This window comes from Blennius ocellaris (genome assembly GCF_963422515.1).
Source record: "Blennius ocellaris genome assembly, chromosome: 22".
NCBI lineage: Eukaryota > Metazoa > Chordata > Actinopteri > Blenniiformes > Blenniidae > Blennius > Blennius ocellaris.
The window spans coordinates 3553542-3574483 of NC_137671.1; the positions used below are offsets into that span (position 1 = coordinate 3553542).

Consider the following 20942-nt stretch of genomic DNA (forward strand, 5'->3'; position numbering starts at 1 on the left):
TGGTGGAACCGCGGCTCAAGGGTCTCTGGACCAGCCGATGGACACAAACTGGCTCCTGATAGAAGTGGACTGTCTTGCACTGCGGTCATTGGTGGCTGTGAAAAGTGCAGAGCCTGCTGAAGTGCAGGAAATGTACCATTTCGATCAGCCTGAACTCCACCGTCTCCAGGCTGTCGCTACGGCCTCTTTGCTGCGGCGGTAACCCTTTTCTTTTATCCGGTGGCCAGTCGACGTCCCTCACTTGCATTGTCCTCCTTTGTGCTGTTAAAGGTGCCTCACAAACACACACACACACACTCTGAGCAGTGTGTCCATAAAAGCTGAACTTAGGAGGATTGTCTTTTTGCTCGCTCTCTTTTGTCTGGCTGCACTGTCTATAACCTCTCTGTCAGCAGCCTGCAATGGAGAGCTGACTCTGAGGAGTGTGTGTGTGTGTGTGTGTGTGTCGCTGCTTATCGCTGCCGTGCCGCGTGCATCCACAACGAAAATGTCAAGTTTTCAGGTAGGGGGCACTCGCAGAGGAGCCCTTGAGCAGAGGGGGGTGAGGTGGGGGGGGGTGTTTACGACTTGTCGTCGTGCCACGGCATCTATCGCACGCTCACAGGTGGAGGGTTTTCTTCCCACCAGCAGGAGGCGTCCTGTCGTCTCTCCCACCGTCTCTCTCACCAGCACCACTCAGTGACGTGTCACCTCATTTCCCCTCCCTCTCAACCGTCTCTCCATGTCTGTTTCTTCTTCCTAAAGCATCCTTTCATCTTCTCACATGCAGTTTGAATGAAAGCTGCCGCATGTTTTATTCCACTTTTCCTAATTTAGTCTTGGGAGCTGGGTGGCAAACCACACAGCCCAGAGATTTGATTTATTTTTTTATTTTTTTTACCCATGCCCCGATTCTCTCTCCCATTCTTTCATTTCTTTCACCTTTTGAAAAGAAAACCAGCTGAACTGAATCATTTTCAGCGCCTCCAGCCTTTTGTAGTCACCCCCAAAAAATTAAAGTCCTCTCCTGGCGGATGGTGCGCTTGCACAGAGCTTCATTTATCACGTCACGTCTTTGAATGCAGCTCGGCATTGGAGCTGCTGCAGCTGGAGAGAAAAACTTCTGTCCACTGATTAATGGAAGTTTCCACCGGTCAACAAAGGCAGAAGATCCACCAAGAGAAAGTGCAAGTTTAAGGGAAAAAAACAAAAAAACAAACAACATTGGTTGCACGATCTGCTGAAAAACAGCGGCTCCGATGTAGAAACTGCTCTTTGTCAGTGCGGCTCGATCTCAATGATCCAAACCTGCAGCTTAAAGCTGGAAAGTCTCTGAAATGTCACCAAAGACAAAAGCTATAACAAACTCCCAGCCCAGCCCTTAATTATCTCAGGTTTCTCTGCTTAAATGTCATTGCATTCGCAGGTAAAGTGTGCAACAGTTTTAGGAATCATAATGTGCTTGATTCGGATGTTCCCTAGCCAACTAATGTCGTCACACCAGATAGAAATACATTGAATTTGCTAAGAAAATGTACAGTGGTGTCTTTAAATGCATTGGACGGGGGGGGTTTCAAACATATGCTTTGTAATGTGGAGGTGAATTTCCCAGTTGACACAGAGACTCAGTGTTGTCTTCTGTTTCCGCGGACATGGAGCTTTTTCAAAAGTTGGCATTTTCAGCGACTCCAGGCACAGTTGTCGTGGCAACGGACGCCCAAAACACAACGGAAATGTTGCAGTTTTACTTGAAAACATCGTCGTGTAAGCGGAGCCTGAGGCCATGGTTTAATGAAATATCACCGATATTTCTGTGCGCTTGGGTCTCATTTACACATAATCGCAGCTACGACTCACCACAAGCGGAGCGGAGATCTCGGTAAACCCACAATTCGTTCCAGGATTCTGATTGGCCATCATGGATTCATTCTTGTCGTTGCACCGCCCCCTACAGGTTTGGTACGCTCACTGTAGCTCTAAACCAGGGGTATATGTGGATCTGCGTCAGTGAAGAGTTTTCTTTTCTTTTTTTAAATATTCCTTTTTATAAAAACTTTGGTGCGTGGAAACGTGGCCTCAGGCGTTTCATTTTTCTGCAGCAGACAGGCAACCTGCTGCCCAATTTCCCAAATGAACATTAATACACCGAGACCACCTGCGAGTCCCACTCCCACCGTGTGGAAAAAGATAAATTGTGGCATTAGTGGAAAATTGGAGCCGTTCGTTTTAAGATTATCCGAGGTTCTGTGTCCACCGCGAAGATCAGCAGGAATTTAAAAGTGGAGACCTCATTAAAGGAAAATAACAACTTCATTCTTCAGCCGCATACTAATGAAGCACAAAATATTTCATGACGTTTGCTTAAAACCGTTTTTGTTCGCCGCCGTTATCATTCTGTGGCTCGATCACTCAAACATACAACCGGAGAGAAAATTGCAGCTCGTGACTCAGACGCGATATTTTCAGAGGAGCAGAAGGAGACGATGAACTGAGCCTCAACATTTCCTCCACCAGTGGAACCTATAATTCAAAACTGCAGCTCCTCCAATCAACAACCCAAACAACCCTCCGCTTTTTTGCGCCGATAATCACCGTCCTGTCCATCACGGGCACAATCAAAGTGGCACACGCCACGGACGCGGTGTTTTCTGAGCCTCACTGACGGGGAAACATGACTGAGCAGAGTCCCAATCGCACCTGCATGAAGAGTCCAAATCACCATCTGCCGTTTCACTGGAGGGGAAGCAAACTGGGCAATAAAAGCTAGTTTGAGAAGGGAAAAAAAAAAAAAAAAAAAAGCCTGGTGCAGCAGGCTGCGATTATCTCGTGATGGAGGGAGAAGAATATTTCAGACTTCTAGAACAAAAAAAAAAAAGAAAAGTTTCATCCGTCCATCGTCTTTCTGAGACCACATGGGGTCGTACTGGAAGTGAGAATTGCCGCAACTCCCGTTATTTATTTCTTTTTTAATCTTTAGCTTTGAGGACTACTCGTCAATACTTGTAGTTTGGGTTTCTCTAATTAAAACCATCAACACAGTTTATTGTAGAATTAAACCAAATTGTTCTTCAGAAGAGCCAGTTGAGACGCCTCCTGGTCGCCTCCATTAAGGAGTTGTTGTTTTAACCAGAAAGTGCAACCTGACGACTTACTTTACTCAACTTGATGCAGAGGCAAAAGGCGTGGAGTGAAGTGAAGCATTCTGTATCATGAAAGAAGTTATTATTTTTGATTTTCCTTTCATGAGGTTCCCACTTTAAGATTCCCGCTGATCTGGAATACAAAACCTGGGATGATCTTACGATGAACGGCTCCATTTTCCCCACAAATGCCCCAATTAATCATTCTCCACACGGTGGGAGTGGGACTCACAGGTGGTCTCGGTGTATTAATGTTCATTTGGGAAATTGGGCAGCAGGTTGTGTGTCTGCGATAGAAAAAGAAAAACCGTTAAACTTGTTTCTGAATGCAATTTTTTGAGAGCTGCTGGCTGCATGTTCACGTGTCTCAGGGGTGTGAAAAACAAGCAGGAGCAGTTAAATCACAACGTGGAAACTCACGTCTACATTTTTCTACCACTGGGGTCAGAAAAAGGTCTTCAGTCGGATGTTTAACAGGACAATCATGCAAAGTTTTGCATTTTGTAATAACTGCAGAACTTTGTATGTTAACGTTAAGTAGATCCTCTGAATGACTAATTCAATTAAATGACACGACAAATAAAAATGCAAGAAACGTCTGAAGTGCAGACACATATTGAACTCAGGTTCAACATATTAATTAGTTTGAAGCTAAGAGGTTCTCGCAGGCAAATCTCTTCTGTTTTTCATCAAGTGGCATTACATTTTAAAGCTGAAAGAATTTCTTTTTAATCGGAATCATATTAATTAATAGAATCAAAATTGTCAAGTAAAAGTTGATAGTGTTTACTTGTATAATTCAATAGCTGTAGGGGAAGATTTTTGGGTTCACTTTTAAAATTGTCTTTATTTTGCGATTGTAGTCATTTATGTTTGGTTTTGAGAAAATATAGACATTTTCATCATGTATATTTTGTGCCACAACAAAGAACAACTTTAAAGTTTGAATTTAAAGGTTATTAAGGAACTATTTTACCAGGATGAACGTATATTACCCCTGGACTAAAATAACACCCCTTTATTAGTCGTCTTCTCCCTCCACTGACCTATTTAACAATATGTGAAAATACAAGAAATCCAGAAAAATAGAGCCGGGATGTATATTTCCAATACGAACGAACACGATACACTAAAATAAACAGATTTCCCTCCAAAGAAGAAGCAAATGTTTGGAGATCCTCACAGACTTGACAGGAGTCCTATTCCCAGTGCTCCCAGCGCTCACTATTACCTGCTCCAGCTGCACTCGGCTCCTCACTCACGCGTACATAATGCATTTGTCAGGGACTATTTTTAGCCGTGGATTAATACACGCTGGGTGCCGGAGCGCGTATCTCCTGCTGCAGGATGATGTGTGCCGCTCTGATTCTATTACCCATTAGGCTGCAGTGCCTGTGTTCATAATAATGGGAGACTAAGTGAAGTGGCTCATTGATTGTCATTCATTTTAATTGTCTTTTTTGCACACTTCAGCCTCTGGAGGACACTTGTTGGCAGGTTCAAGTGTTTGCGGGTTATTTATGGCATTTATTGACTTCTAACCTTTGCACTTTGATGGTAATGTTTTTGCCTGCTGATTGCTTATTGCATGTCTCCTAACGTGCAATTGAGTGTCTGCAGACATGTCTACAATCCAACCACAGCAAAATATGATGGCAAATTTACATATTTGGCGATTCAAACTCTTTTAGGAATTAAAGATAATATGTACATAATCTCTTTTTCTGGAGAGGAGACAATATCCCCAGTAGAATTAGTCACAGGACAGTTTTCAGTTGCATTTTTTTTCCCCACTTGAAATTGGGAACGTCTCCACTTCCTGGTTTATCCTGAATACAACATTTACATAAGCATAAAAGGCGCCTTTTACTTTTACATGACAAAGGGTCAACACATTGTTTCAGAAAAGTGTTGCATTTACACGTTTTGAAAACAATGTCCGTTTCCATGGAAACGGCAGAAAGGTTGAAAACACTGTGGTTAGCATGCCAGGTTAGGAGTTGGCGAGTTTCATATGGACAGACGATGAACTTAAATCGTTATGACGGTGTTATTACGGTGTCTCTCAGCTATCAAACTAAAGTCTGTAGTCGTGGCGGCGTTTTCAAAAAGTCACGTTTTCCGTGGACCCGAGCACCAATGTCGTATAAATGACGTGGTTAAGTTTCCATGTAAATAGTGATTAGATATAACTTGGTTTTATGTCAAAACTTTTACGTTATGTGAACACCGGTGTGTAAAACACTTTCCCCTTTTAAGTTGTGATGCATTCAAGATAAGTTCCGGTCTGGGACTTTCCCACTTCCCAGTAAACCTATTTTTTGGGCGTAAAAACCAAGTTGGAAGTCAGAAAGTTCCCATTAATGCACCAGTGATATAATATATCAGTTGGCTTGATGTTATTTTGTGATAGGTCTTCTTTTCCTTCAGAACTCAACTTCATAACAAGTTCAGTTAATTAAGTTCCCACTTGGAAGCTGGAAATCTCCCTCATAAAGTCAAACAACAGTGTGTTTACTGTTTTCCCAGCACTACCGACGCTGCATGAAATGGTTTGTCTGGCAACGGAAACACAAAGTGCTAAAAAAAAAGTGTGAAAAATTTCCCAAATAATTTCCTGAACAGTGATTTATGACCTCATAAATCACTGTTCAGTGCAGCTGATGAAATACATGTTTGTGGGCAACTTCACACACACACGTAATATAGTAGCCACATGTTGCTCTCTCGCACACGCACACGCACGCACGCACGCACACACACACACACACACACACACACACACACACACACACACACACACACACACACACAGAGTGTTGTGCATCCCTCCAATCTCCAGGCCTCCGGCTCTCAGAATACATCCATCAATCATCGGGCAGACAGCTGAGCCCGCCCCTCCTCGCCACGCCGCGGCGGGACGCTCAAGGTGAAGAAGGGCGCCGGCTGTAATAACTCACTTGTAGGAGTGCACACTCACACACAATACCCGCATGTGTGTGTGAGTGTGTGTCCCCGAAAAAAGTGTGTACGTCCCCCGAGGCCCGATCTCAGAGTCCCGAATCAAAGGACGAGTGTGAGACACGCACACACACACACACACACACACACGCGCACACACACACACACACACACACACACACACGGAGCGCCGTTGTTTTTAGCTGCAAATGTAAAACAACCAGTGAAAAATGAGTCCCGCTGTTTGCAGTGGGAACAATCACGGCCTGCGAGACTCGATAATAACTTTGTTTCTTTGCCCGTGAAGCTTCTCACATGACCAGAATGCAATCGCCGGTCGAGCTGCTGCTCTTTATATCTGCGTACGACTGCCGTCTGCCGGGACTCACAGAGGCGAGAGGGAAAGCGGCGGCGTAATACGATTAAAACCCTTCCAACCTGAAGCAAGCCGGAGCGATAATCCCTGCCCCGTGTGCGCATTCATTCATTCATTCACTCACATACTGTACACCTTCCGGCCTGAGCCGCTCGGCTCCTTCAGACAGGAGGAGACACGCTGACGTCTGATGAAACATGCTGAAACATCGGGGGGGTGTTCTCGCTACCTGTGAGGTGAAAAAACAGGCTGAGCCAGGCAGGAATCAAGAGACATCAGTGAGAGACGGCTTTTTCTTATCGCTACGCCAACAAATATTTGGGAGGATGGAAGGAAAAAACCCCCAAAAAACAACCAACTTTAAGGGGAATCAAGAAGAGAAGTTCTGTAGGAAGCCGGTTTTTCAGCTACAAAAGGAGTGAAAACAGGGAGGAGGGAGGGAGGGACGAAGATGGAGGTGAGAGAAACGGAGGCAGAGAAGAGCGAGAGGGAAATATAGAGTTGAGTTATGTAACTACAAGGCGCCTGTGATGTCAACCACTCCGTCTCGACTCTGACGGAGTCTGCGAACGCCCCGCAATCCCTGCACATTGTGGAAAACTCCGTACGCGAGACGACTGACTTTAAACATCACAGAGAGCAAGATGTGTTATTATTATTAGAATTTTTGTTTTACCAGAGGTGAAAACGTTTACTTAGTTCCAGCTTAAAGATGCGACACCGAGGCTCTTCGTGTCATCATTTCAAGTTGACAGTGTCTGCATGGGAAACATTTGTTGGAATTAAAGGCTGGATTGATGCGTGCGAAGAGACTTTCTACCTTCACATCTTTCCTTGATTTCTCTGCTGGTCTGATAACTTGACCTCTTGATTCCACTGATGACATTAAAGTTAATTGAAGATAATTCATGATTCTAACCTCTGGCTTCAAAGACAAAAGTTTCATGTCATTTACACATTCACAGCCTGATTAGCTCTCATTCCTTTTTCCCCAGTCACAAAGGCCGAATGACAATTAGCACATCGAAAGTGAAGTAAATGCACGTTTAAAGGGCACAATGGATACACACTGTACACAATGTTCTGTGTACCGTAGACTGCAAAGCTGCGCGTAACGTTGATAGACGCTGTGCAGAGGGTCGCAGCAAAGCACTGCCTTTGCGTATTGTTTGGTACGAAACATGAATCAGGCTTAATGGCACTGAATAAATACTCGTAAAGATATTCGGTATCGGCCATTAGCTAAAGGTTAGTACTCATATTCGTCCTTTCAAAAAGTGGTATTGGTGCATCCCGAGTTTCTTTGTTTGCATACAGAACTAGAGAGACACTCAGTAGACACTCAGTTTGTGAGTTAGCATCGCTAGCACGATAGCCGTTAGCTCATATAGATGCTAGTTGAGAAGGGAGCATCTCCATGGCAACAGGTGCTGATTGCTATGAGGTGCCTCTCTCATCTGCTTTATATGGGGAACATTTTTTTCCCGCAGTTTTTGGGGATTTATTCAGTTTGCTGTTAACGTCCCAAAATCTAACTGATTGGTTCTGGGATGATGACAAATCATACCTGATAATTTCATGCAAATCGAGTGAGTAGTTTTTGCGAAAAGTATGTAAAATACAAACCAATAAATAAATACACCCTTCTCAGGCAACTTTGCCCATCTTTTGTTGGTGAATGTAATTATTGGCCCATCAGCTCGACATGTTAATCTAATTCAGACTCAGTGAACTCCCACTACTTCTCACCTGAACACAGGTGAAAATCTTTCTATTTCCATAATGTGGACCTTGTAATTGTCTCCATGTGTAGCTGCAGTGTAATCAACATGCACACGCACACACGCACACACACACACACATAGACACACACACACACAGATCGATAATAAATTTACAGAGGCAGCTTTTCTCCCCCGAACTGAGCTCAGCTCTCAGGAGGAGGCCGGTGCTACCGAACAACACACAGCTCGCACAGCAGACTTTAAGCTACTCAAACCTACAGAGACGAAGCCGCCTGCTTACATTCGCTGTTCCCGGTGCCACACACACACACGCGCGCACACACACATTTTATTATCTGCTAGTCAAAAGCGAGAATCTTAAAAACCAATAAATCCTCAAAACAACAAAGTGAAAGCCAAACGGATGAAGTTGTGATTTTAAACAAACCCCACAAACACATTTCTAGCTGATGCGTGACATAAAAGATCCTCAGTTATTGAAATTTAAGCAAGCAGCAGTATAAATGTGCTATTATTCCACAAAAACAACGGCAGTTTTCATTTGTATTATTATTCCATCAATGGTTGTGTTGTAGCACTAAACTAACAAACACTTTAAATAGAGGATAAAGCCTCCAAACAGAACCAGACGGGTGGGAAGTTCATGAATAGGAGAAAAGACACTGAATAAATCATAATCATACTGAACTCAATCTGACATTCAAATGTGGAAGTCTGGGAGAAAAGGTAATCCCTTTTATCTCAAGGATGTCATAAATAATGTCATCCACTGAATCTATTTCTGGTTTTGGACAGCGGTGCTCACCGATATCCAGCGACCTTGTCTCAGCGGGACGTCCTCCTGTCGCACTTTAGCCAAAACTTTTTTCGCCCTCCTCCCACAGAAGACACTTTGACACTCAGCGTCAAAAAAAAAAAAAAAAAAGGTTTGCATTTGGGTGGTTTTGAAAACGATGTCCGTTTTCACTGAAACTGCAGGAATGCTAAAAATGATGTCGTTGGCATGTTGGGCCACGAGTTGATGCTGTTGCTTGTTTTTGGACTGGGAGTCACGACACTATGGAGTCTGCCATTGTTGTTATCGAACATGGACTGAGCGTATGCAGAAGAAGAACTATTTATTACATCTGTGGTGCCGCTAACTTTCTAAAAAAAAAACAACAAAAAACCCGATATCCATATCCAAAACAAGCAGGCAGTGCATACTTCCTTTGCATGTTCTCCTTGAGTTTGTATAGATACTCCAGCTGCCTTCCTCTGGAAACCACACACACTAATCTGACCAAATCTGAAATTTTCATCAACGCTCACCTCATCAAACTGATAAAAGGGATGCCCCTTCTAACGTGCACCGTCTTCTCTTGTTTCCTCCTTCACGGAGCCACAGTCGGTCTCCTGGCACACTTTGATGATCCGACTGGGACTAACCAACCGGACGAGACCGCCCGACGAGATCAATAGCGAGCCCACGGACGTCAGCAGGTCTGCTCTCGTGGTGGATGAATAACATCGGAGGAGCCGCGGATGAAAGCGTGATCACATTTGGGCTAATTCCTCACAGACGCCTCTTTGTCTTTGTTTCTGCGTCATTTCATCATCTTTGGGATCTTTAATGTCTGAAGATCCGACGGAGGGAAGAGAGTTTCACCGACCGCAGAGCTTTTTCCGCTCCGACCTTCTGCAGAGGACGTGGAACATTTATTTTACTCATCCTGCTCAGTTCGGTGCTATATGATTCCCTTTCTGCCTCACATGTTCTAAAACATGCAGCTGTCTCACCAACAAATGCTGATTTCTTTCTAAGCATGGGAGCGTCCAGCGAGCCTGGCTGCTCTGGGAAGCTGCAGTCATGCTCTGCACGAGCAGCAGCAGATGGGAAGGTCATTAGTTTTGCTGGTTTTACGCAGGGTTTTTTTTTTTTTTTTTTAGGTCAGCGCCTGAACAAATTCTAATTCTGACCTGGTGTGAGATGAAAGGTCAGTGTTTTAAATTCATCGTGACTTTTAATACATAATTTTAGTCCCACACAGGAGACATTTGCGGCGACTTGGTGCTCAAAAGCACAAATGTCAACTTCACCGTGGATCAGCACAAGAAAAGAAAAATCATTAGCAGTCACTGGGCCTCATGCATGAACACATTTTGGCCTTTTTCTGCTCCTATGTGCTATTTTAATGGCTCCACTTTCCAAGAACGTGTAGTCTTGTCGTCATGGGGGTCTGCGTCTGAGACAAAGACAAGGCGCCAGTCCATTACAGGGCAAACACAAAATCATTTTTTACCATGTTTGTTTCTTTTTTGTACTTGTTCTGAAAAAGAGAAATATACCTACAGGGAATTCAGAGTCACGAATGAACCCGAAAGACATGTTTTTGGACAGCAACCCCCTCCCCACCCCCACCAGTACATGTGGTTAAATCACAGAAGTTACCCCCCCGGGGCTTGGTACTCAAACTGGGGACTGGTACCAAACCACACCAGGGGTGTCAAACATACAGTAAGGTACGTGGGCCAAAACCAGCCTGCAAGAGGCTTGATTCTGGCAAAACCACCAAGCAAATCCAAAAATTTCAAAGAAAACGTGGAACAAATTTCTTGAAAGTATCAGACACCTGAGCTGAGATATCGGTGATGCTGTCATTAAATATAGCAAACTGGCACGAGCATCAAAGTTATGCAAATAGTGAGTTTGTAAAAACATGCATAATGCAACATTGAACATTTCACTGTATTTTGTACCAGAAGGTATCATTAATTGTAGCCATTTTCGCTAGTCATTGTAAAAAATATGGACATTTTCATCATGTATACTCGCGTTCGGCCCCTGAACTTAAATCTGTTTGACACATCTGTACACCAAAGAGCAGGCCCAGATGAATATCCACCCAACTGCTTCATTGTCAGCTAACAAAAGGCCAACTCACCTGACTCTGAATAACACGAAAACAAATCTCAAAGCGCAAATGCATCAACGTCATCTGCCGCAGTGCTTTCATCGCAATACTCAACAACGCTAATGCATGTTGCATCTGATGTCGTGCAGCTCATACACGTTACTCGATCACAAGGAGTCCCTTCCAGAGATGATCTGAGCCGGCGTTGATCCCTCGGCATGCTTGTCACATTTATTCTTGGACGAATGTACTCGTGCGGTGGAGCGTTTCCATGAATACACACACGGGAAACGCTTCCCTCCCACCGTGAGCAGGCACACACTCGTCTCTGTCCATCTCCAACTCCAAGTGGTTCGACTCGGCTCCGCCGTGTCCTGCCTATATACACTCAGCGTGTGAGAGGTGCTGAAGGGTCAAAGAGAGCCGTGGCACACTTGTGTGCATTTATATGTACATTTGTCCATAAACACTCAATTCCACATCCGTGCCTCTTTCTTTTAGGGTTTTTGTGTGTTTGCGAGTGTGTGGGCGGGTAATGGACACTTCAAATATCTCTCGGGTGAGAATAAAGAAGTCTTTGTAACCTCTAGACTCTGTGGATGTGGGCTTTAAAACGCTCATATCACGGGGCTCTCTGTTCGCCGCTGCCGCGCACACACACAAACCCGTCACCGCACAACTAGTGAAGAAACAACAGTCGTAAACCGGCACTGCAATTTAGCAAAATGTTCCTCTGAAATCATGTCAGTGTGCCGCCTCAGATCAACAGGCAAACGAGCGGACGGGAGAGAAAGAAACGATACTGTACTCACCATCCTCTTTGCATTCCTCGGGCGGTTTCGCCTTCTTGGCGAGCCTCGGGTCGAGCCACGATGTGGTCTTAGTGTTGTGGCTGTGAGGAGAAGAAGAGAGGGAGTGAGAGGGAGTGAGAGAGAGCAAGTGTGTGAGAGAGAGAGCGAGAGAGAGAGAGAGAGAGAGAGAGAGAGAGAGAGAGAGGAGACTTGGCTCAGGCAGAGGAGGAGGTTGGTGGATTCTTAATTCGGCCAGAGAATCCTTTACAGAGAAGAAAGATGAGACACTTCCGCCTCTAAAAAGAGAAAAGAGGTGACAAGCAACAATTTGGAAAAAAAAAGAAAAAAAAGAATATACATCAGGTTAACAAAATGGAAATCAATACTTTTAATTTGCCGACTGTCTCTCATTAACAGAAGGAGGAGGAGGAGGAGGAGGAGGAGGAGGAGGAGGAGGAGGAGGAGGAGGAGGAGGAGGGTGACTGAGGGGTGCAGAGCGGTACTGAGTAGTACAGAAGGGTTATTGAAGGGTACTAAGGGGTGACTGAGTATAGAGTGGTGCAGAGGGGTGCAGATGGGTAACTGAGGGGTATAGAAGAGAATCTTAGGCGTCCAGAGAGGTCCAGAGAGGTCCAGAGAGGTCCAGAGGGGTACAGAGAGGTCCAGAGAGGTCCAGAGAGGTCCAGAGGGGTACAGAGAGGTCCAGAGAGGTCCAGAGGGGTACAGAGTGGGGACTAATTGGTAGAGAGTGGCGACAAGAGGGAGACAGAGGGGTGAATGATGGGCACAGAGGGGTACAGAGTTGGGCAGAGAGGTATACAGGGGTGACTGAGGGGTATAAAAGGGAAACTAAGGGGTACAGAGAGGTGCAGGGGGGTTACGGAGGCATTACAGAGGGGTACCTATGGGTGACTGAGGGGTGCAGATGAGGTACAGAGGGGTTACAGAGGGGTGTAGATAGATGCCTGAGGGGTGACTATGGGGTACATGGGGGTGACTGATGGGTGCAGAGAGGCTACAGGGGGGTGTAGAGGGGTACAGAGAGGTGACTGATGGGTGTAGAGGGGCTACAGAGGGGTGTAGAGGGGTACAGAGAGGTGACTGATGGGTGTAGAGGGGTGAAGATAGGCGAGGGAGGGTCTGGTGCAGAGCAACAGCTGTGTTCTTGGCACTTTCACGCAGAGCCGCGGGCAGACGGAGCTGGATCCAGATCAGATATGACGATGTGCCAGGGAAACTCGATGCATCTACGCGGCGCGTCTGAAGCTGGGAAGCCACAATAGCCTCCCTTCATGACGGCAGATAGGGGGGAGTGGGGGTGGGGGGTGGGTGAGGAGGGTGGAGGCGCACAAAGTGTCTAAAAGAAAAACCTGAGGTGTGACGATGAAGGAGGAGGATGCCGCGTGTGAGCCTGCTTCTATCTTTTGTCTTTAGACGTTTTTCCCAAGGATATTCTGCTTGCAACTGTGCGTCAAACAGGCACAAAGGGAGGAGCAGCAGCAATTTCTCAGTTAACACGTTCAACCCGGAGCGAACATAACCACAATGCAGATGCTAACTTTACCGGCACTCCGGCTTCGGCGTCTTGGGAAGAACAGAACAGGCTGGAAACCTTGTTAGTTGGGGACTTTCAGAAAAAATGCGTCTAGTGACTGATCCACCAAACACACACTTTTTACTTTGATTTACAAAAAACATCTCTAAAAACAAAATGTTTATCCAAACCCCCCAAAATCTAACATCCATCTAACAAGGCACAAAGCAACAAACTAAGCTCACTTTATTCAAGCTAACAAAATCATTATCATCACATTCAAGTCACATTCTGGTTAGCTCAACGATTTCACTGGATTTATTTCTGATTTACTTCTCTTTTGGTTCACAAACACTCTACAAAGACACTCCCCTCTTTAGTTACTGTGGGCTCTCTTAACAGCAGGCCTCTGAATATGATTTTGACCTTTATAAATATAGATCTATTAGTAATCTGTGTTTCCTGATTGCTTAAGTCAGGGGTGTCAAACGCATTTTAGTTCAAGCGACAACAAACAGCCCAATTTCATCTCGAGTGGGCAGGACCGGTAACAGTGCCATAATGACCTTTAAATTTATACTTTTAGGATTTTCTTTGTCTTGGCATAGCGTATACGTGATGAAAATGTCAATAAAAAAACCCAATTACGACCAAAAATGTCTACAATCTCAACATAAAGCCAATTTTAATGAAGCCTTCTGGTGCAAAATACAGTGAAATATCAAGAAAACGTCTCTGATAGATGCTGCAATATGCACATTTCTACAAGCTTCTGACAGCCTGACTTTGAAACTCATGCTAGTTTGATAGCAACGAGGTACCTAGCTTTCAAGGCAGCATCACCGATATCTCAGCTCGGGTCTCAGTGATGTGTCGGGTCCACTACTTCAAATTTGTTACTTGAAATCAAACGTTTTATTTGAAACGATTAGGATTTCCTTGGTGGTTTGTCCAGTTTGGAGCCTTATGCGGGCCTCATGTTTGACACCTCGGGCTTAAGTCATCCAATGTTATCCAATCCTTAGGCTCCAGATTTGATCCCCCAAACTCGCCTTCTCCATAATCAATGAGCCAGTCAACAGGAGTTCAGTGAAATCGTCCCAGAGCCGAATGAGGAGTGTCCAGCTGTTTCCACGGAGGGCTACATACAGAAAAACAGACTTTGGTGTTGTGACACTGCCTTGAAGTAGAATACAGTCAACGACACTGTATATTAGCATTAGTAGTGCATATAGCATATCACATATAGCAGTAGCTGTGATTAGCATTGGCCGTGTCTGCAATGTATCTTCAGTGAAGAACCAATGAGTGACTCAGGCGTCAGACTGGCCGGCGGAGCGCTGACAGCTCAACTAACACTCCGATGACACAGCAAAAGCACATCGATAAGACAGGCCCAATTAAAGAAGAGTGTTGACACTCAGTGAAGGACATAATAAACTGACAACAAGACATTTGATCTTTTTTTAAATCACTTTTGGACAAATTTGCAAACAGCTTGCTGATTGCTGGTTGTTGCAGCACTATCTGCCTGCAGAAATCACTGAGACTGCTCACCACCACCACCACCTGCCTGAAATCGGACCACCGACGGGTTTTACTGCCGAAGCCGTTTTCTGTATCCGCCATCTGGTGCTGGACACACCATCTGACGTCATGGAGGCTTTTCACAAAGTCGGTAAAAAAACTTTGACCGACGTGTTTTGCCAGAGGGGAGCAAGATGACAACAATCAGATCTGTTGATTTGTCCTGAAGTTATTTCAGTCCGAACCAAAGTGGACCAGCTGAGAGGCGACTGATACCATCCGTCCCCCGAGCGGCAACAAAGGACCGAGCAAAACATGGAGGCACAAGAAAGAAGATAAAAAGATGAAAGCACGTGCCAAATAAAGAGCCCTTCAAGGTTTGTTAATGTCTCTCGTACTCTTCATTCTCGTCCACGAGGTTCTTCTTATTCTGTTTTTTTCCCCCCATCCATCACTATTTATAGCACAAGCACCTCTCGTTCTTCCTTGTCCTCCCTCTCTGCCTCTTGTTTCTCGGTCTTTACTATTTTAATGGCCTCTCTTCTCCTCCCACCTCCCGCCGTTGTCCTCGGTTCCCCCACTTCGCCTCCTCCTCGCTTCAGTGGTCGCAGGTAAACGAGTCGATCGTGTACGGAGGCCAATCAAAGGCGAGCGTCCTCCTGGCAGCCAATATCGTTTTGGCACGGCATCACTGACACCCAGAAAGGATTTTTCTTTTTCTTTTTTTTTGGAAAAAAGGCACAAATTTAGCAGGCTAAGTGAATTAGTTGTGTAACGGGCTTCTTGATGGATGCAGGAGCACGAGGTTTCTCTGCTTTGGAGGTGGAGACGTCTGGCTGAATTAAAAGGTTTGGATGGATCACGACGCTGCTTCGAGAGCATGCACGCTCGACACAGAAAGGCCAAAAATAACAATTTCTAATTTGTATGATTAAATTGCTAGTTTTCCATTCTTACAGTCAGAAATGCCGGCAAAGCACATTTTTGGGCTAAAATTCTAGAATTCCAGCTTCATAAACAGGATTTGAACCCAGTTCCAGCTGGTATTTTCCATATTGTAAGTCACACCTGAATGTAGATAGATAGATAGATAGATAACTTTATTCATCCCCGAAGGGAAATTGTTTTGTATGTATCTTTCATCGAAATGAAAAAATTAAATTATACAAGTGTGTGTATAAGTCGCTTTTTGTCACAAACAGATGTAACTGCAGTCGATCAGAGTCAGCAGGAGCTTTTCTTACAGAACTTTCTCTGAATTTATTCCCTTTTCAGTCTGAACACTTTCTGTTTTCTATTTTTACTTTAAATTCTGCTGTGGACATTTTTCTTGCTGTCAGTCAAACAAAGTCAGAGGTTTTTTTTTTTTGTGGTACTGCTGCAGCTTTTTGCTGACACACAGTGAATACTTTGGTCGTGATGACGTCACGAAGTGTCTATAGTCTTGAAAATGTCTTAGTTCAGAGGTCGTCGACACTGAACATCAAAAGATGTTTATATCACTTTAAAACAGATCAAATTTGTGTGAAGCCACAAAATCTTTAAAAAGAAGAAAACAAAGCTCATAAAGTTTAATATATATATATATATATATATATATATATAGCCATTTTAACTTTCTCAAGCTGTTTGTTTTAACTGTTTTTCCTTTTAAGACTATATCTTAATGTAGATTTGATAATGTTACCTCACCGAGAGCTGTAGATGGAATCTGGGCATTTGTGCATAAAAGTGAATCATTCTTTGATTCAAATGTTTTCATTTATCTTCTCGAAATGCAGGATGAGAGTCACTTTGAAAGATTGTGAGATTGTCTGCAGACCCCTGAGATATTTGACAAGTTGGAGCAGACGGATCGTTGAGACGTTGCTAAAAGAACCAGACTGGTTCACGTCCAACGTCCTGTTGGGTTCCAAACCAGATAAATCTTTTGTTCCAAATATTAAACAGATTGTGTTCTGATGTTTTTCCTCCGTGGAATATTTGAGGGTTTAAAGTTGTTCTGTTGACCGACGAAATTGCTTTAAAAAATGACTATCATTGTTGATAAAATCAAAGTGCTTTTTTGGAACTATTTCTTATATTTTGTCTTTGTCCAGACGACAACAATCTTATCATGCAGTAAACCTAAGAAAGCTCTTGTCCACGTGCGATTTCCTACACGCTACTTCAACAAACACAGAAACTCAATTAATGCTACGTCATAAAGACTCCATGGTTTTACTGCAGCTGTAAAGCCATAACAACCCCAATGAATTAAAGCTTTTATAACAGAGTTCTCTGTAGCAAGGTATGTCTGGGGACCTTTAAATCTCATTAAACCACCATGCGTCAATTATAGTGTGTGCGTGTGTGTGGTGTGTGTGTGTGTGTGTATAATGCAGCGCAGAAACTTACTGATTAGTGAGTTTCAGAGCAGACTGAGAGGTGTAGAGCAAACTGTACCATGGACTAAGATTTAGGAAAGACTCTTATCGATTCTCTTCAACATTTCCTGACACTTTAAAAGACCAATCAGCAAATAGATTATTGATATCGCTCGTCTCATGATTCTGTATTGTCTCATTTCATGGAGGCGCAGTTTAACCGATGTTTTCTCGTGAACACGGAAACCTTCAGTTGCTTTTTGGGTGTTCCGTTGACACGACGACGGTGCCCGGAGCCACTGAAAACAAACATTTTTGAAAATGGCTCCCAAGGCGGAACAAGTTTAAAATGCTCAAACTCGGTCTCCATGGAAATGGGGAAAAAGGCTTGTCTAAAACACTGCTACTGAGCACGTGTGCCACGGCTGCGGTAAACTAGTTCACATGCACATGCTCGGTAGATCGAGAACAAAAATGGCGGCCTCCAGAGTGTCATGACTCCCAGTTCATATTCTCCTGGGACTTGGTAGTTTTCTAGTCACCAGTCACCGTAATAACAATCCAACTTGGTCGTCCGTTCAAACAAATATTTGTGTACTGCTATTGTTAACGTTTAATAGTGTATTGTTCTCTTTGCACGCGTGTGTGTGGTTTCAGAACAAAAACAAACAGCACTCACTAGTGGCCCAACATGCAAACTACACCATTTACACCATTTTTTCCAAACGTGAACACAAAAGAGATGCGTCTTCACGCTGTCGCGTAAACGTGGCTCCATGTAGACGGGTGAGAGAAAGTTCCATGAAACCGTGACACTCACTCTATGAAGTAGACCTCTCCTTTCTCCGTGTACGCCATCTCCCAGTTGTCTGGCAGGGGTCCTAGCTCGTCGTTCTCCTCCGGTTTGGGCAGCGTGGTCTTCGGGGACTGTCCGTCTTCTTTGGGTGCCTCGGCTGGGGGGGGTCTGCTGGGTGGATCTGCGGACGATGTCCCCCGAAGCGTCTGTGCTCTTGTCCTCATGTTCGCTGGACTCTGACGCGACAACAGAGGGGGGGGGGGGGGTGGGTGAGTCAGACGCGACATTACCATCGGGGACGGGAAAGAGTGAACGACAAGGGAGGTGAAGCGAGGAAAATGAGGATGGAGTCGGGGTGGAGGCGGCGGAAGGGGGAGAGGAGCAGAAAAAGAGTGATTAGAAAAAAAGGTGGTGACTCAGGGGAAGAAAGCGGTGAGCTGAAGGGGAAGGAAGGAGTGATTGAGGTTAACAAGACAGAAAGATGAATAAAGCTGAGAAGACAATGGAGGCTGAGAGAGAGAGAGAGAGAGAGAGAGAGAGAGAGAGAGAGAGAGAGAGAGAGGAGAGAGAGAGAGAGAGAGAGAGAGAGAGAGAGAGAGAGAGAGAGAGAGAGAGAGAGAGAGAGAGAGAGAGAGAGAGAGAGAGAGAGAGAGAGAGAGAGAGAGAGAGAGAGAGAGAGAGAGAGAGAGAGAGAGAGAGAGAGAGAGAGAGAGAGAGGAGAGAGAGAGAGAGAGAGAGAGAGAGAGAGAGAGAGAGAGAGAGAGAGAGAGAGAGAGAGAGAGAGAGAGAGAGAGAGAGAGAGAGAGAGAGAGAGAGAGAGAGAGAGAGACGGGAGTTGATGCCCTACTTTGAGTTGTGGCAGTGGATGTGCTGGAGAAAGAGGAATGTGAGGAAGGAAGGAGGCGATGGACGGTGTTTGTGCTTCTCCCCAAAAGGAAAGTTGTTGGAGGGAGGTGGAGATGGGACCGACGAAAGCGGGGGGGATTGAGAGATAATCTATCAAAAGGGGAAGAGCGAGGTAGCGATCTGCTTAGATCACAGAGCCCGCTGGGCTCTATTGATTCCCCCTCAGCTCTCCCGGTCAGGCCACACTGGAGTCCATCCACAGAGACAGGCTGCAGCTTTAACAGGGTTACATATTTGTACGTGAAAAGCTCTGTAGGGTGAGTTTAGTATCGGAGTTACACGCATGACATGGATGGATGGGTCAATTAATGTAGTAATACAGTAAATACATTTTTGTATCAATTTATCTTTTGAATGTATTTGTATTTTCTGTGTTTCACCATGTCTCCCAAAAATCCCCAAATTTAAAAAAAAGTATAAAATAGTATTGTATGCCAAGATATATGATATTGTATCATCCTGTGTCATTGTTTTCTATTATATGTTATTATTTCCAACTGTATTTTTTGATATAGTATCACATTCCATCACATAATATTTTATTTCTAAATAGTTTTCTGTTGTATCACATTGTCATTATTTTATCATTAAAAAAGCATGTGTATCCTCTTCTTTGGGTCTTGAAAAGGTTAAAAAAAGATATTTTTTATGTTTTGTGTAAATGATTATTACAAGCAAAACTTTATAATGAAGTCTGTGCGTTCGTTAATTATGAAGTCACTGTGATCTCAAATAAGAGTATATTCATCTTAATTATACTTAAGTGTCCATTTATCAAATCTAACACCTTAACATGCATTAAAATAGTTGCTTCGCACATAAACACAGAGTGAGAACGATCTCACTCTCAAAGACATACAAATATACATAAAGTTCACGTTCTTTGCATCGTATTCCTGCTGTAACGCCGCGTCTGACAATAATATAAAGCAATCTGCAAACGCTAAGAAAAGTTTCGTTGTCATTAAAACTTGAAGAATTCTTTGTGTCTGAGTTTCCCTCCTACCTTCTTTGAGCTCCTTGTGGAATGAAAACCAGAATTTCATTCTGCGACTGAACTTCCTGTCAAAGCGGCAGCTCCTTAACACTTTGTTGCATATGTCTGAAATAAAGACGCTCTATCTCGCTGTGTCTGCAGGCGCCGGCTGGGATCCGAGCTGCTACACTTTCTCTGCGCTCTCCTCTGACTCGCGTCGCGCTGCGAGAGACGCTCCCCCCCCCCCGGGTCATGGAACCAGCTTAGACAGTCACAGGACCGAGGTGCGGTTTTGGATTTGCAATCACAAAATCTAACTCATAATGGCTTCTTTATGACGGCCCGTTCATGTGATCATGGATGCGTTGAACAGGGTTACTCGCTCACTTGAGATGTGTGCATAGTTTATGAACCTTGCACTTCCATGGATGGTGAAAGCCCGTCCAGAGAGAGAGAGAGGAAAGCTTTTCTCTATTATATCATCATCCAGAAGCAGTTTTACAGTCATGATATTGATGCACAGTTCTTTGTAAAGTGCTGTTTCGCGAAGAGAAAAACCTTATTATCAATAACATTGTTGGTTTTTGCAGCAGCTTCGGCTGCAGATCTATTAAATCCTGGACAGGACGATTCATCCTGCCCATCAGGTGGTAAAGTTTTTATCGCAGGGCCGACAGTCTGTGAGAAAGGTCTGCGAGATACTTGAGAAACACGTGATATTTGACAAAGTGGAGTTTTGCAGTAAAAATATGATCATCTGGTTCTTTTTCTTGTTGCAACAAACGTGAGTGCTTTCACTGCAGGGGTCTGGGGGCTCAGTTTGATTGGGGGAGGGTTTCAATTGGTTTGAAACCCGGCTTGTTGATTGGTCCGACTCGTGGCTAATGGGCAGCCACAAACAATCGTGATATATAGTCCAGATATCAATGAACAGATATCACTACTCCACGT

At 44.3% G+C, this 20942-nt stretch overlaps 1 protein-coding gene across 1 annotated transcript in view; it reads right to left on the bottom strand.

Moving 5' to 3' along the window:
- The window catches only part of magi2a (membrane associated guanylate kinase, WW and PDZ domain containing 2a), a 229291-nt gene that overhangs the window by 52561 nt on the left and 155788 nt on the right, over positions 1-20942 (bottom strand). Inside the window, 3 exon segments of the mRNA XM_080518115.1 lie at positions 11908-11987; positions 18134-18271; positions 18273-18345. Coding sequence (XP_080374241.1) covers positions 11908-11987; positions 18134-18271; positions 18273-18345 — 291 coding nt within the window.